The sequence below is a fragment of the Panthera uncia genome, chromosome A2, assembly GCF_023721935.1.
Source record: "Panthera uncia isolate 11264 chromosome A2, Puncia_PCG_1.0, whole genome shotgun sequence".
NCBI lineage: Eukaryota > Metazoa > Chordata > Mammalia > Carnivora > Felidae > Panthera > Panthera uncia.
Genome location: NC_064816.1, coordinates 137597 through 153196, shown reverse-complemented (window position 1 = coordinate 153196; position 15600 = coordinate 137597). Strand labels below are relative to the sequence as shown.

Here is a 15600-nt window from a genome sequence, read left to right as displayed (position 1 = left end):
CCCGGGCCCGGGGGGGGGGGGGAGGCGGGGCCTGGGCTGGGGCGGGGCCGCGGGGGCGGGGCCCCGGGGAGGGGCAGGGGCAGGGGCGGGTTGGGGGCCCCGCCTCTGCCCGCGCCCCCTCCCGGCGCGCCGCGCCCAGACCCCCGCGCCAGGGAAACTGAGGCCGCGGGGTCGGTGACCGCCCAAGGGCACGCGGCCTGAGGCCTTGGAGACCTGTTCAGGCCTCGTTCCAGAAAGGGAAACTGAGGCCCGCGAGGCGGAAGGACACGTCCAAGGTCACTGAGCCCAGCCCCGGGGACCAGAGCCTCCTCCGCGCTCCACCTTCGCAAAGGATCTTCCCCGCGCGCAGGGTTTACCCGCCTGGAGGCCACAGCCAGGCGCAGGGAAGCGAGACCGCCCCCGTGCCAGCCTCCTTCCTTTCTGTAAGTGAGAATTTCCGTAATAAGAAGGATGTTTTTAAAGGCCAGAAGGGCCTTGGCTTTGTAATTCGAGGGCCCTGGAAAGACCCGTGGGAGTGTGCTGTGTGCGGAGGGGCAAAATGGGGTCCATGCGGCCGGTCTCCAGGTCTTTCTCGCCTCCTGCGTGTGAAGAAAACTGTGGCCAACAGGAAGAGCCACCCATTGGTGTTGGCACCTGCCCCCTAAAATCCAATGGAGGGCTGGGATCTCCTGTAAGGCTGGTGGGTCCCAGGATCATAGAGGGGAACTCAGAGTCCCTGCCCACTTCCCACAGATGCCCACATGGGAGTCCCACCCGACTGCCCCATTTCTCTGCCTCTTGGGCCCAGCCCCCACCTCTGGGAGGACACCTGAGGCTCTGTGCCGGGACCAGGAACCAGGTTGGGGACTTATTTGTTGTTAAGTGACATGGGAGCACAGGCCCTAGCCCCTGGTCCCTAGGCCCTCGTCCCTAGCCGGGCTCAACCAGAGTGGGGGAGAGGCGTCCTGAGAGGCAGGTGATGGAAGGAGACAGAGAGGAGAAGGCACGTCCTGGCCTCCGGGAGCCTCCAGCCTTCATAGCACTGTTCCGTGGGCACACCCACCTGCTGGGATGTTGCGTCCATGAGAGCAGAGATGTAACTGTCCCTGAACACGGTGGGTGCTCACTGGTGATTGAGAGAGGGATTGAGCCGGGACGTCTTGAGCCCCCACCAGGCTGCCTCGAGCCCCGGGGCCCCCGGTGCTTCCATGAGGCAGGCCTGGCCTCCCTGGGGTCACCGCCACCTTGCCTGCGGCCGGACCTGCGGCCAGGCGGGTGGGCGGGCAGGGCTGCTCTCTGTCCTGAGGTGGTGGCGAGAAGATGGGCAGTAGGGTTGGCAGTGCCAGGCTGCGGCCCGCCCTGGGCAGATGTGTGCTCCAGTTGAAGGGGGACCTTTTATGCTCACCCTGGGAGCATGTCAGTCTGGGCAGGCCGCCAGAGCCCCAGGGCTTGTGGCTGAGAGCGGGAGGGAGGCGGCCTGTGGCCCAGCCTGAGGACCCACCAGGCCTGGGGGTGGGAGAGGCAGGCCTGGACCTGGGAGTCGCCTGGGGGGGGGGGTGGTCCCAGCCCCTCCTGAGCCTTGGGGACCCTGTCCGCAGGTCCCAACAACTCCCCTTCCTCCCACAGACTCCACCCTGGGCCAGATGGCTACCAGCGTGCGTCTCCCAACCCGGTCACCACCTGCCCAGGACAGTGTTCTTTGCATTCATTCAATTCATTGATTCAACAAATCTTCATTAAGCACTTGATCAGGGGCTGGAATTCAGAACTGATTCTCACAGGCCAACAGTTAAGCAGAGGGGACAGTCAACACAGTAAACATTACGTTTCATAGATAATTAGAAGGTGGCCAGTGCCACGCAACTCAGGCCAGGAAAGGGAGGAAAAAGGTGCCGGGGGGGGGGGGGGGGGCGGCAATGTCCAGAGGCTTCCCTGAGGGAAAACCAGAAGGAAGAGAGGGCTGGTATCATGTGGACATTTGCGGAAAGAGTGTCTGAAAGGTGGCAAGGCCTGTGCAAAAAAGCCCTGAGGCAGGATGGTGCCTGGCTTGTGGGAGAAGGATATGAAGGACCCAGGGGGTGGATGAAGATGATGAGGACACTGAGACAGCAGTGGGTGAGGCAGGTCTGTTGCCTAAAACTGCTCTGGACTCCCCAGTGCCTTTGGAAGGAAACCCCAATCCCTCCGCACCATCCAGTTAGCCCCCCATCCTTGCTCACCATTCCTGGACTCTACAGACAGTGCCTCTGCTGCGCTGAGCTCCTGGCACCGTCCCTCCTTCGGTGCTACCCCCGGCACGGGCTCTGGGGGCACCTTCGGACCTCCACTCACAAGCCTGCTCCCTCTCTAGCTGGGGCAAGTCCAGGCTGGAGGCCCTGAAGCCCAGACAGTCTGGGCACCCTCCCTCTGAGTGGAAAATAATTTAAGAACAAGAAGACAAAATGAGGCCAGGGCTTTGGCAGGCCCCAGACCAGTGACTGTCCCGGAGTTTAAGCCTCAGGGGCTGCCGGACTCAAAGAATACTGAGATGTCTGATCAGACATGGGTGGCAGGACGGCTGGCTTAGGAAGTAGAGGGTGACGTGCCCCAGGTCTTAGAGCCACACATGCAAACACCATTGTGCTCTGGGGGTCCCGCCCAGAGTGGCAAGTGACCTCAGCTTCATGGTGTCTGCAGGGAGGATGTCCTCAGTTCTGCTAACCTAGGACTCAGCAGGGTTTTCCTTTCCTCACAGAGATCACTCTCCCTGGTGGATGGGGCGGGACAGCCAAACCTGATGACCCCCAGCACCTCTGTCCTACTTCGTTCCAGCTCTGTCTTCTGCTGCTGGGCAAGACCTCCAATCTCTCCCTTGCTGCCAACCGGTGTGAGACCTTGGGGTGCCCGCACCTTGGGGTGCTCTGGGTGGGGTGTCCCAGGGAGAGGATGCACAGCCCCCTCTGTGGGCCCAGAGATGCCCAAACAGCACCGGCAACATGCCGTTTCGTCTAACGGACACCCCAGCCCTCTGCCCCTCTGCCCTCCACAGATTGGGACCCCGAGACACCGGTTCCTGAGCCTCCTAGCACTTGCCAAATATGAACCCATGGACTCTTGAGACTTGGCTGCTGTCACTTCTTCACCCCACTCTGGGGAAACTGAGGCAGGCTCCAGCAGGCTGTTAACAAGAACGCCCCCCAGCGGCACAGAGAGCACACTGCCGTGCTCATTAAATGCTTACAGATGGAGGAATGAATACTTAAGTACTTACAAAGAAAGCTTACAAAGCTGCTTGTGAGTGGTCCCAATTTTGCTAATTATGCGTCCACGTGAGGGGCATCTGTGAGGGGAGGGTCTTTTGGGCTAGGAGGACCAGAGAGAGAGGGCTGCTAAGGAGGCCGAGCCTCGCTCGCCTCGCCACAGCACCCCCCACGCTCCGGGAAGCCCCGCTCCTGCCCCAGGCTCTGCCGGCCAGAAGCTCCCGCACGTCCCGTCTGGACCCAGTGCAGAGCGCAGCAGGAAGCAGATGGACAGGGCCCTGGCCTCCCAGGGGACACAGAGCCCCAGCAACCCAGTGCGCACGTGTGCCTTCTGACTTGGGGCGACGAGGGAGGCTGCACCTGAGCCCCGGCAGCTTCCCCAGCGAGGGGCCAGCTCGTCATCACCTCCTCCCCCGCCACAGCCCAGCCACGACACGGGTGCCCAGCCAGTGTTGCTGCGTGATCTCCAAAGCGTGAGTGGTGGGTGCCCCCAAGGAACCCCCGGGTGCAGGGAGGTTGGGCCAGCTGTGTCCAGGGCCAGGCTGGTGCAGCCCCAAGAGCCCTCTGTAGAGGAGGGGCTCCGCTGGCCCCTAGAGCCTGCTCCATGGCAAGTGTGTAGCGCCCTCTGGTGACGGCCAGGGGGAAGGCCGGGTCCGCAGCTCCCCCAGCCCAGCGGGTTCAGCTCCTCCCGGTGACCTGGGGGTGGGAGGGGGCTGTAGCACGGACACCCGTTCTGCCCACAGAAGCCCAGGGAATACTTGCAGCTGACAGTGTGGCCGCCAGAGCTCAGCAGGGGTGGGGGCACCCCGGTCAGCTCCGTTTCAGAGCCTGGAGTCTCAAACTGGCAGTTCGCGGGCCAAGCCTGACCTCGCGGGCGTCGTTACGCTGGAGTTTTTACCCACATTGAAAATTAAGAATTTCACAGGCAAGCCCCAATTCCTGGCTGCTACGGAGACTTAGGAATAGCTGGCTCAGGGCTCCTTGGCCTCTGGTTCCTCCTGACCCCAGAGGGGAGGTATGGGACGACCACACTCCCTAGGAGTGGCTGCGGGGTCACTCCTCCTCTGTACCAAGCAGGAGGCCTAGATGGCACGGGCCAGAGCCCCCAGGTTTGGCGAGGACGAAGCTCACGAGGCCCTACCTCCTGTGATCTGCTCCCATGGAGTGTTCCCCAGACCCTCAGCCCCACCCATGTTTGCTGCAGTTGTCAGGCTGGGCTGTGCAAACAGGGACTCCCTTTCTCCTGGGGGCCAGCTCAGAAGGGCCACCTCCCTACCACAGCACTGCCCTTCGGGGCTTTCTAGGCCTCAGTGGCCTCCCTTCAGCTGGACATCAAGTCCCAAGGGGCTGGCTCCACTACGGACACCTGCTGGGATCCATCATGAGGGCCTGCCCCACCCCCCACCCCCTCACTTCCCACTCAAACCACAGGGAGCTTCCTGCCCAGGGCAGGTGGGTGCCAGGCAGCTGTGGGTGGGGGTTGCCTATTCTGTCCTGGGGGGCCCATGGGAAGGATTCCCAGGTGCCCCTGTCCGGTCCTCTTTGACGGCAAGAAACAAACTCAGAGGGAAGGGCTGCTGTGTGGAGGGAACCAGCTGGTGAGCCCCCCCATTCCCAGACCTGCCACAGGCCCGGCCCCTCTGCGCCCCCCCCCCCATCTGCACCCCCCCACCCCTGCCCTGGTTCTCCTGCTGAGACCCTGGGCCGGCGCACACAGGAGCCTGGAAAGACGGACACGGGTCAGCCTTTATTGGTGAGCAGGCAGGTGGCGGGCAGGTCAGGACGCAGCTCTGGCAGGATGGCCGCCACACCACTCCTCAGCCAGGCGTGGATGGCGGGGGCCCTGCCTGCCTTGAGCTGTCCCAACACACAACACAGACTGGAGGCGACCCGGCAGCACAGACCTCAGACAGACAGGCAGGCACGATATGCTCCCACCACACAACCCGTGACTTTCTGCAAAGGGTCCCAACGAGGCCCAGCAGCCTCAGGAGGTAGAGCCCCAGAAGGCCAGTCTGCCCTTCATGACCCCCAAGATGGGGTGGGATGCCGAGGGGATGGGCTGGGGGGACAAGAGGGACAGGTGTCTGCGTGCGTGTGTGTGTGTGTGTGGGGGGGGACAGCGAGGGGACAAGTGGGCAGCGAGGGGATGGGCAGAGGGCACCAGTAATCTCACAGGAAGCTCATGGCTTCCTCAAGGCGCTCACAAAATATTTAAAAAGGAAAACCAAAACTCCTAAAGAATGGAATTCTACATGTAGAAAACCCTAGTTTAGTTTTAAAAAGGAAAGAAACGTGAGCTGACCCACAGTGTGGTCTGCTTTCGTGGAGCGGGTCTCCTTTAAGAGGAAAGAACGTGGACTCTGCGAACAGCAGACACTGAGCTGCTCCGGACAGAGGCTGGAGGCCTGTGTGGGGGCAGGAGAGACGCTCAGACAGCAGCCCGAAGCTGGGGGCGGGGGGGGGGGGGGGTAGTCCTCCCTCCCCTCACCCCCCGCCCCTCCTCACCTCAGTTGGCGTTCCTCTGGCGAACGTTCTTGCCTTTGTCGTTGATGTGCCCGCTGCTCTTCCTGGGGAGGGACAGAAGGCTGACGGACTCTCGGGAAGACACAACGGTGTCCCTGCTCCCACCCACCACGTGCACGGTGCAGGCTATCCAGGCCAGCAGCCCCTCCAGGCCCTGCCCGGGGAACACTGCCTGCCTGCTAGCCCAGCAAGGCCATGACTTACAGAGGAGCGGAGCCGGTGTCCTCATCTGTGCAGACGCGCGGCCACATGTAAAGAGAGGACAGGCCATCAGGAAGTGTCCCGGGACGAGGCCCCTCGTGGGCTGGCACCGGTCCTGCTGGGCCCTGCCCTCAGTTTCCCTGACTGTTAAGTGCAGGCAACCAGCCCGGCTGCCAGCACGTGCGTCCTCAAAATGAGCTGTCTGGGGTCATGGCCCAAGGGGTGCCTGGGAGCCCCGCCCGCTCCTCACGAACTCAGCCCGCAGGAGCCAGGCAGGGGGCCAAGCTCGGGTTTCCTGAGCTCCGTCACGTACAAAGTCAAGAGCATGCTTGGTGCCTACCACCCTTGGGCCCTCAGCAGCCACCACGGGCAGGGGCAGAGCAGCCAAGAGGACAGCCACTCCCCTCGTTGGTCACCCACCTGCAGCCGAGTGAGGGAGGACGGCGGGGCAGACCAGGCAATAGGCGAGCAGACCTCCAGCTGGGGACCCGTTTGGCCCCACAGCGCCCTCCTCTGTCCCGCACTCCCGGACAGTGGCCTGCCCCCACCCCCCACCCCCCTGCACAGCGAGCAAAGGGCCTGTGGGCTCACCGTCCAGGACCTCGTCCGGCTTCCGTCGCTTCTCATAGATGAAGATCACAGTGACCAGCACCAGCACCTCGGCCACGATGCCCAGGAAAGGCCAGAGGGCGGCGAAGCGGTTTCGCACGCGCAGCGTGACCACGGCCTGGCCGGTGCCCTCCGAGTTGGTGCCGTTGCAGGCGTACCTGCCGGGGTCCGTCTCCAGGTCCAGGCTCGAGATGTGCAGCTCCGTCTTAGTCTCCGAGGACACCACGAAGAATTTGTTCCGGGAGCTGTTGCTGATGACCTGGGGGTGGGCGGACTTTGTAGGGGCCGGGGCCGGGGCGGAGGCCAGCTCTTCCCCCGGCAGGCGTGGGCCTCACCTGGTCACCAGAGCTTTCCATCTTGTACCACACCCAGTCGCTGACCGGGGGGAAGGAGTCAGACTTGCAGCCTAGCACGACCGACTCCCTCTCGGTGGCGTGCTCGGACTTCTTCACGGCCTTGATGTTGGGGAGCCCTACAGGGGTAACCGAGCAAGGCAGGAGCCTGAGCCCGTGACCCTGGAGGAGGAGCTGTCCCTCTCTGGGGGTCCTTCTGGCCCCCGGCCCCGCCCCAGATGCCCCCGAGGGCCCCCAGAGCTCACCCTTCACCTCGATGCTGGTCTTGCCTGCTTGCTCCGGGAGGAAGACGCACCAGTACTCACCAGAGCGGTCATCCAGGTCCACCCTGCAAACAGACGCGCAGCAATGAGCAGGGCTCGTGGTGGGGACACCATCCCGTCCTCGGTGGAGCCGCAGGGGACTCCCACCGGGGGGCCAGAGCAAGGCCACACTCGGGAGTCCCTGCAGGGCACGAGGGCACAGGCTGCCCGCTTCCCATCAGGGAGAGACAAGGAGGCATGGGTGGCAGATGGAACGGGCCCCCCCCCCCCCCCCGACTGACCCGGTGCCTGCATCGATGAGCCCCTGTGCCCAGTCACCCCTGAAACCAGACTCTGGTTCTGGAGCTGGCTCAGGCATCGACTAAGACCAGGCTTCAGAGCAGGGTGGCATAGAGGCCCCCAGACCTCAGGGAGCCAGGTGCTTGGGGACTCCGGGCTGGGAGACCCCAGGTCTGCCTGCCCTCCTCAGCCGGTACCCCGGAGAAAGAAGGGAAGGGTCTTGGAGTCCAGCCTTACATTCAGCAGCCAGGGGACCCTCGCTGGATGCCAGGCCTTGGCCATCTCAGACCCCAGAAGCCTGGGCTTCTCACACTGAGGGATCTGAGCAGAGCTTGTGTCTAACGTCTGTCCAAAGCAGGCCCGCCGACCACAACCCCAGTTCTGATTGACCAGAGAGGCCGTGAGCAGCAACACGGTGTGCGAGCAGGGGCAGGAAGGGGCCTGGGGGTGACGCCTGCAGGCTGAGATGGGGCCCGGTGTGTTTGCGGGCCCTGAGGCAGGCCCCACTCACTCATACTCTGTCTTCAGGTCGGGCAGCGCGTCTTCCTTCAGCACCTTGCCCGCCTTCACCCAGCGGTGGCCGACGATCTCAGTGGTGCTGTGGTTCAAGGCACAGGTAAGGCGTGTTTTGGAGCCAGCATCATCTACAGATGTCCAGATCCCGCTCCCTAGGTGGCCACAGGAGAGAATATTGGCAAAAGGTCAGGGAAAGAAGGGACCCAAACCCAGGACCCTGAACCACCTGCCCACTTGTCCCTGTGGCAAGCGTGCAATGGCCCGGACACCCCAGGCCATCCACACTGTCCTGAGCCGGCCCAGAGGAGAGGAGTCCTGAATCACACCTGGCTCCTTCTGGAAGGACACCTTCTGTGGAGTTAAAGGAGCCTGGGGTCTGCAGAGAAGAGGGCTTGATGAAGGTTCTGTCGGGAAACATTCTAACCAGCTGGGCCTCAGGTGTTGGAAACGAAAGCCAATAACCACCCTGGGCCCCAGAACCTGGCCAAGACATGGACTGCTGGGTCCAGCCCAGCACAGACCTGAAATTCCTTTTGTATTAAAAAAGTGTTTTTTAATGTTTGTTTATTTTTGAGAAAGACAGACAGACTGTGAGTGGGGGAGGGGCAGAGAGAGAGGGAGACACAGAATGAGAAGCAGGATCCAGGCTCCGAGCTGTCAGCACAGAGCCCGACGCGGGGCTCGAACTCACGAGCTCTGAGATCATGACCTGAGCTGAAGTTGGACTCTGTTTTTTATTTTCTAATTTTTTTTAAGTTTTATTTATTTATTTTTGAGAGAGAGACAGAATGAGTGGGGGAGGGGCAGAGAGAGAGAGAGAGAGAGAGAGAGAGAGAGAGAGAATGAATCCCAAGCAGGCTCCACACTGTCAGCACGGAGCCTGATGCGGGGCTTGAACTCACACACTGCGAGATCATGACCTGAGCTGAAACCAAGAGTCGGACTCTTAACTGACTGAGCCCCCCAGGCACCTCCGAAATTCCTCTTTTAAAAGATAAATCTGGGGTACCTGGGTGGCTCCATCGGTTGGGCGACCGACTTCGACTCAGGTCATGATCTCACGGTTCATGAGTTCGAGCCCTGCGTCGGGCTCTGTGCTGACAGCCTGGAGCCTGGAACTTGCTTCAGATTCTGTGTCTCCCTCTCTCTCTACCCCTGCCCTGCTCACATCCTGTGTCTGTCTCTCAATAATGAATAAATGTTAAAAAAAAAAAAAAAAAAAAAAAAAGATAAATCTAAGGGCGCCTGGGTGACTCAGTCAGTTAAGCCTCTGACTTTTGATTTCAGCTCAGGTCTCACAGTTGGGGAAATGAAACACCACACAGGAGTCTGCACTGACAACACAGAGCCTACTTGGGATTCTCTCTTTCCCTCTTTCTGCCCCTCCCCTGCTCATGCTCTCACTCTCAGAATAAGTAAACATTAAAAAAAAAAAATTAAAAGAAAAAAAAGATAAATCTACTGGGGGTACCTGGGTGATTCAGTCAGGTAAGCATCTGACTTCTGATTTTGCCTGAGGTCATACTTGCACAGCTCAGAGGAGTCCGAGCCCCATGTCGGGCTCTGTGCTGACAGAGCAGAGCCGGCTTGGGCTTTTCTCTCTCTCAAAATAAACATAAAAAAAAAAAGTTCTTCTCCCTCTGCCCCTCCCCTGCTCACATACTCTCTCAAAAATAAATAAACAAATAAATAAACAAGTGAATCTAGCACAGTCCCAGCCGCCATTCCCTGGATGCCCCTGCAGAAACCCCCCCCCCCCCATCAAGGCAGGGCCATCCGAGGTGGGTACCTCCCACCGGGGCAGGGCCTGCTGGCTACAGCTGCCCCGTCCTGAACGGCACCTTCTTCCGGAAGGTCAAGAGTGCACCCCCACTTGCCACTAAGCCTCTCTGTAGGGACAACCAAGGCACTGCTGGTGGACTCCCAGGGCCTGGACCTTCTGTTTAATTTCCAACTAGGCAAACGTCCCCACTGGCTTGAGATGTTCTCTTTAGGAATCAAAAATCACTTAGAACCAGGGGCGACTGGGTGCCTCAGTCGGTTAGGCGTCTGACTTCAGCTCAGCTCATGATCTCACGGTCCTTGAGTTCCAGCCCCGCGTCGGGCTCTGTGCTGACAGCTCAGAGCCTGGAGCCCGCTTCCGATTCTGTGTCTTCCTCTCTCTGCCCCTCCCCCACTCACACTCTGTCTCAAAAATAAATAATAAAAACATTAAAAAAAAAAATCACTTAGAACCAGACGGTAAGAAGCCTGCTGAGGCAAGGAGGCTTGAGCCAGGGAGGGCTGCCCTCCAGGGACCAGAGTTCAGGGAGGGAGACTGTCAGGCGCTCAAGGGGACCCAGGGTTGAAGGTAAGGGGCATGGAGCTATGAGAATGAACCAGGAGGACCCCCCCAACTTCCCTCTACACCAGACACTGGGCATCAGTGAAGCAGCAAACCCATCCTTGTGCACGTCAGAGCCCTATCCCGGGGCTCAGAGCAGGTGTCACAGGGACGCTCTGGTGCGATCATCCTGGAATTCCACATTGTCCCCAGCTCGCCTCCCCTGTGACATATGCCCCAGAGGCGTCCCTTCTAGAAGACCACGCCCAGATGATTTGGGCACAGAGATCCATCCCAGGGCTATTGGCGATAAGCTTCTTTTCCATCCAGTCTGCAGGGAGACGCCTACAGCACAAAACTGGGTGAAAAATCAGAATGTGAGACTGTATTTAAAAGGCCACAGTGTGAAGTAAGCAGCGACAAGAAGCAGGCTCTCTCGTCCAGAGACCGGGTCGGTCATTAAGAAAATTTAACCTGACCCAAAGGGCAGCAGGCGAGCTTTACTGGAGAGAGATCACTGAATCCTCCCCTCCCCTGTCCTGCTACAGACTGGCCACAGGCTGGCACTTCCAGTCTGGGGAGCGGTGGCCTCTTTGTGTGGAAGAGGCAGGACCTGAGGCCAGTGGAGGGCAGGACACAAGGTCCCAGGACTCTAGACGGGCAGGGGAAGAGGCAGACAGCTCAGCAGCAGCCAGACAGGAGCTACAGGGAGGCTCCTCTCTGCTGCCCTAGGCACTACCCACCCTTGGCGCGTGCACGCACACGCAGCACACGCACACAGCACCATACACACACGCACGCACGCACACACACGGGTGGTCACGGGCGTGCACACACACACAGCACGTGTATGCACGCGTGGACACATGGGTTCAGACACATACACACGACACGTGAGTGCAGACGTATACACGTGTGTGCAGACACACACCCAAAGCACGCACAGGGACACGTGCGTGCACACACTCACGGCTTCAAGTCCGTATCAGAGGGCGCGGGCTACTGCTCTGGGGCAAGGTGGACCTTCATGCCTGCCCCTGGGGTGGCCCAAAGCCCATTCACAGGACTCAAAACAGGCACAATCCCAAGCAGGCAGAAGGGTGAAGCTGGGGCTCTGTGGCTGCCCTGAGCCCTCTGTGGCTGTGCTGTCTCTTCAGAAGGATCACCTCCCGGCAACCCACATTTCTCAGGAGTCAAGATTTCCCAAGATTGCAAAACCCAACAGCCGGTGCAGAGCCGGGAGCGTGAGTCAGGGCAGGAAGTGAAGCCAGAGAATGCCCTCCTCCTAGACTCGCGTCTGTGCCCTTGTCCCCTCACCCAGAGGCTGCTAGAAAGGTCAGTCGATCTTACCCAGCCGCGCCCTGCCTCCCTGGGAGAGAAAGAAGTCGCCCAAAGGCCACAGGCCTGATGGCCACTTCCACCAGCAGGAGCAGTGAGGGCCTAGGCACAGCTTCCCCCACCCTGCCTCCCTCCTCCCTTGTCTGAGGAACCACAGGCTGACACCCCTGCCCTGACCTGAGGGTAGCACACAGCAGGGAACTGAGACACGCCCCACCTGGCCCAGCAGATTGAGGGGGGAGGGCACCCGAGGAATTCACAGGGACCCTAAGGGCCACAGGGACAGGAAGGAGGAACAAGGGAGAACATTTGACCCCCCCCCCCATTTTGGCCATGTGACTGTGACCCACGTTCTCAAGTAAAGTCACCTTCATCTAAAAACAGCCACCCCTCCTCCCTGACCTCAGGCTGCCGGGCAGGGCACAGGGCCAGGCAGGCCTTATGGGAAACAGCCCACGAGCTGGGGATGAGACTGAGGCTCCCGGCACCCACCCTCCTCCCCACCCAACTCAGCAGCTCTACTCAGGTAGGAGGAGCAAGAGAACATTTCTGGGATGCCAGGCGTGGGTTCTGGGCCTCTCCACCCTCCCCTCCCCTCCATCTGGCCAGGAGGCCGCTCCTGCTCCCTTCACCTGAGGCTCGGGCCAAATCACCAGCCCGCAGGACCCAGCTAGCAACCTGGTGCCCATGTGTGCCCTCCCAACCTGGTGCACCAGGACAGCGGGGCCCTGGACAGTCCCAGGGAGAGCAGGGGTCCCCCTGGCAGAGCTCCTGAAACAAGTTTCTGGGGAGCTAGCTGACCCAGCCACGAGAGAAGAACACGGTCACTAATTCACACGTCCCAGCAGAAAAGGGACGCATGGTATTTGTGAGGGTCCCCGGGAAAGGTGACAAAGTAAAAAGGTCCCAGGTGGATTCAGACAGGGCACAGACACACCTAGACTCCCCAGCACACACACCCTACGCGAGACGCAGGGCTTCCAGCTACAGCTCTGGTGCCTGGTCCCAGGAAACAGGTGAAAAGGCGCTACCCCAGGGCTTCCCCCTGACGGGAGGAGCAAACGCAGAGACTTCCTTACCCCCCCCCCCCCCCCGGCCACCGTCCCCGGGGCCGTCCGCGGCCACCTCCCGCCAGGGAGAGCTATTCCTGAAGGGCTCCAGCGGCCAGGGACCCGCTGGCAGGCAGTGAGCCATGTGCACGCCAGGCGCCAAGGCCCTTGCCCAGAGGCGTTCAATGAACGGCCGTTCTGATCATAAGGAAGAGGAAAGAGGCCAATTGAGCTCCTGAAGTGGGTCAGGAGTAAGTGGGTGAAGCTCCCACAAGAGGCAGCTCCTCCTGCCCCCCACCCCCAGCAGACACTGTGACCCTGCACTCCTGCCTCCCCAGACCCTTCTCTGCACTTTGTTCCCTACATGCCCATCACTATAAATCTTTAACCCAGAACAAAACGGGAAGTCTCGATCAAGGAAGAAAATTTCTATCAGGCAAAAGAGAGGCTGTCCCGCTTTCCCCTGAAAAATACGCTTTGATCCATTTTCCCCTGAGCGTTCTCTACACGGTGCGGGCCTCTCAGAAATAAGTGCTGTTTGTGACTCCGTTAAAAACACCCTCTCAACACATCCTGCCCAGAACTGGGCTGCCAAAGCGACCTCACGGTGACCTTGGAACACATCCCCTCCCGCCCTGGGCCTCAGTTTCCACTCCTGTTAAAGGAGGAGGGTGGACCAGCTGCCACCTCATTCTGTGGCCTGGAATCAGACAAAACCAAAGGAAGCAGAGCGTGCTGGCTTCCTGCCGGAGGTTTCAGGGTTTGTGCAAACACCATGGGGCAGGTGCCTACCCAGAGCCAGACATGGGACCTAAATCCTGGGAAGAATGACAATCCCTTCCTGTGCCAGACAGCCCACCGGCTTCAGGGGCGGGCATTCCTCAGTCCTTGGTTCCAGCGTCCACGTGAGGGCCTGTGGAGGCGGCCACCGCTCCAGGCCGCACAGGCTTCGCCAGGGCTCGCGGGATCCCGGGGCCGCGCCAATGCACCCCGCGGTGGCACTGGCACGCCGCGGGCGGGGACCCCGCCGGTTGTGAGGGGGCCGCTCCTGGACTCCGGCCCCGGCCTCCGCCGCCGGACGCGGGGACGGCGGAAGGGCGGGGCTCCGCCTCCAGACCCCACCCCAGGTCCCCTCACCCAGGGGTCAGGCCAGCCCTCGGACCCCTCGCGTTCCCCGGCCGCCAGGGCTTAGGGACTCCACCTGCAGGGCCGCCTAGCGGGCCCCCGCTGCCGCGGCTGAGCCTCCACCCGCGCCGGGCAGGACCCTCACCTGCTCCCGAGCCGCCCTCGGCGCTCAGCAGCGCCAGCGCCAGGACCACGAGCTGCCGCACCGCCATGTCGCCCCCGTCCGTGCCGTCCCCGCCACCAACCGCCGCCCGCGGCACTATAAGAACCGGGAGGGGCCGGGCGCGCGCGCGCAGGGCAACGTCGCGGGGCGGGGCGGGGCGGGGGCGCGCACGGCACGCCAGCCGCCCCCTGCGCATGCGCGTGGACGCACATACGCACGCGTGGGCCCGAGCGGGCGCCTGCAGCGGTGCCACGTGACCCTGGCGGCCACGCCCCACGGGCTAGGGGTGTGGTTGCGTTGCTAGGAAACGGGGGCGGGGCCTGCGAGGGCTGGGCGGGGCCCCGCCTCTGTTTCCTCAGCCTCTCGGAGTGTGATGACAGAACAGATAAGTGCGTGCTCTGTAGAGGTTAAAATACTCGCTTTATGTTATGTGCATCTTACCACAATACGGAAAATAAAGCGTTAAGGGAGGCGGTGGGGATCCCTGTGAACAGGTGGGATGTGTGCCTTGGGCTGGGGTGGGCTGCCAGATTTAGCAAATAAAAATACCTGGATGGCAGTTAAGTGTGGATTTCAGGTGGAGAGCCAGTAATTTCTAAATTAAGTATCCCGTGCAACATTTGGACGTGGCTGTGCAAGAACATTCGCTGTTTATCTGAAATTCACACTAACTGGCTGTACTGTATTTTGTCTGGAAAACCCATCCTGAGGTTCCCCATGCTTTACAACAAATACTTTTTTAATTTTTTAAGATTTTATTTATTAAAAACTTTTAAAATTTATTTACTTATTTTGAGAGAGAGAGAGAGAGAGAGCACTAGCAGAGGAGGGGCAGAGAGAGGGAGAGAGAGAACCCCAAGCAGGCTCTGGGCTGTCAGTGCAGAGCCTGGTGTGGGGCTTGAACTCACAAATCATGACCTGAGCCAAAACCAAGAGTCGGGGGCTTAACTGAGACTGAGCCACCCAGGCGCCCCTATTTTTTTAAGATTTTATTTTTAAGTAATCTCCACACCTAACATGGGGCTTGAGCTCATGACCCTGAGATCAAGAGTCGTATGCTCTTCTGACTGAGCCAGCCGGCCGCCCCCACAGCAAATACCTTGTTAAATGACAAAATAGTTTCAAAAAACAAAACAAAACAGGTAGTCTATTGTTCATGATCTTGGGTTAGGCAGTAGTTTCTTACTTGTGACACGAAAAGCCTGAGCAACAATAAAAAAATAGATAAATAGGATTTCATCAAAATTAAAAACTTTGTGTTTCAAAGAACACCAAGAAGGAAGTGAAAAATCAACCCACAGGATGGGAGAAAACACTGGGAAATCATAGATCTGATAAGAGACTCACATCCAATATAAAGAACACTTAACAATTCAATTTAAAACAAGTACAAATAGGGGCGCCTGGGTGGCTCAGGTAGTTGAGCATCTGACTTCGGCTCAGGTCACGATCTCGTGGTTCATGGGTTTGAGCCCTGCGTTGGGCTTGATGCTATCAGCACTGAGTCTGCTTCAGACCCTCTGTCCCCCCCCCCCCGCCTCTGCCCCTCCCCTGCTTACTCTCTCTCTCTCTCTCTCAAAAATCAGTATCAAAAAAAAAAAAAAAAAGAGAAAGGGGGCGGAAAAAAAACCTGTACC

General features: G+C 59.9%; 2 protein-coding genes across 2 annotated transcripts in view; both read right to left on the bottom strand.

The window, feature by feature from the left end:
• The window catches only part of HCN2 (hyperpolarization activated cyclic nucleotide gated potassium and sodium channel 2), a 27079-nt gene extending 22668 nt beyond the window's left edge, over positions 1–4411 (bottom strand). Inside the window, exons 1-3 of the mRNA XM_049643176.1 lie at positions 4360–4411; positions 2753–2879; positions 1152–1338 (exon numbers count right to left, since the gene is read on the bottom strand). Of these exons, the coding sequence (XP_049499133.1) occupies positions 1152–1338; positions 2753–2879; positions 4360–4411 (366 nt within the window). The remainder of the gene's footprint in view (positions 1–1151; positions 1339–2752; positions 2880–4359) is intronic.
• A 535-nt stretch (positions 4412–4946) lies between these two features.
• On the bottom strand, positions 4947–14096 carry BSG (basigin (Ok blood group)). Its single transcript, XM_049639445.1, has 8 exons — positions 13946–14096; positions 7961–8117; positions 7153–7235; positions 6890–7026; positions 6537–6813; positions 5949–5973; positions 5727–5788; positions 4947–5626 (listed from the first exon to the last, which is right to left on the bottom strand). Exons 1-7 carry the CDS (start codon positions 14010–14012, stop codon positions 5728–5730), a joined length of 807 nt encoding a protein of 268 aa, XP_049495402.1. The 5' UTR covers positions 14013–14096; the 3' UTR covers positions 4947–5626; position 5727.
• Positions 14097–15600: the final 1504 nt, after the last annotated feature.

Excerpts from the sequence above, each read along its gene's own strand:
- BSG (XM_049639445.1), bottom strand. The coding sequence starts at position 14,012 with ATGGCGGTGCGGCAGCTCGTGGTCCTGGCGCTGGCGCTGCTGAGCGCC. Across the intron at positions 6,814-6,889 it reads TGGAAAGCTCTGGTGACCAG|GTCATCAGCAACAGCTCCCG; the intron begins GTGAGGCCCACG and ends GCCCACCCCCAG. Across the intron at positions 5,789-5,948 it reads GACACCGGCTCCGCTCCTCT|GAAGAGCAGCGGGCACATCA; the intron begins GTAAGTCATGGC and ends GTCCCTCCCCAG.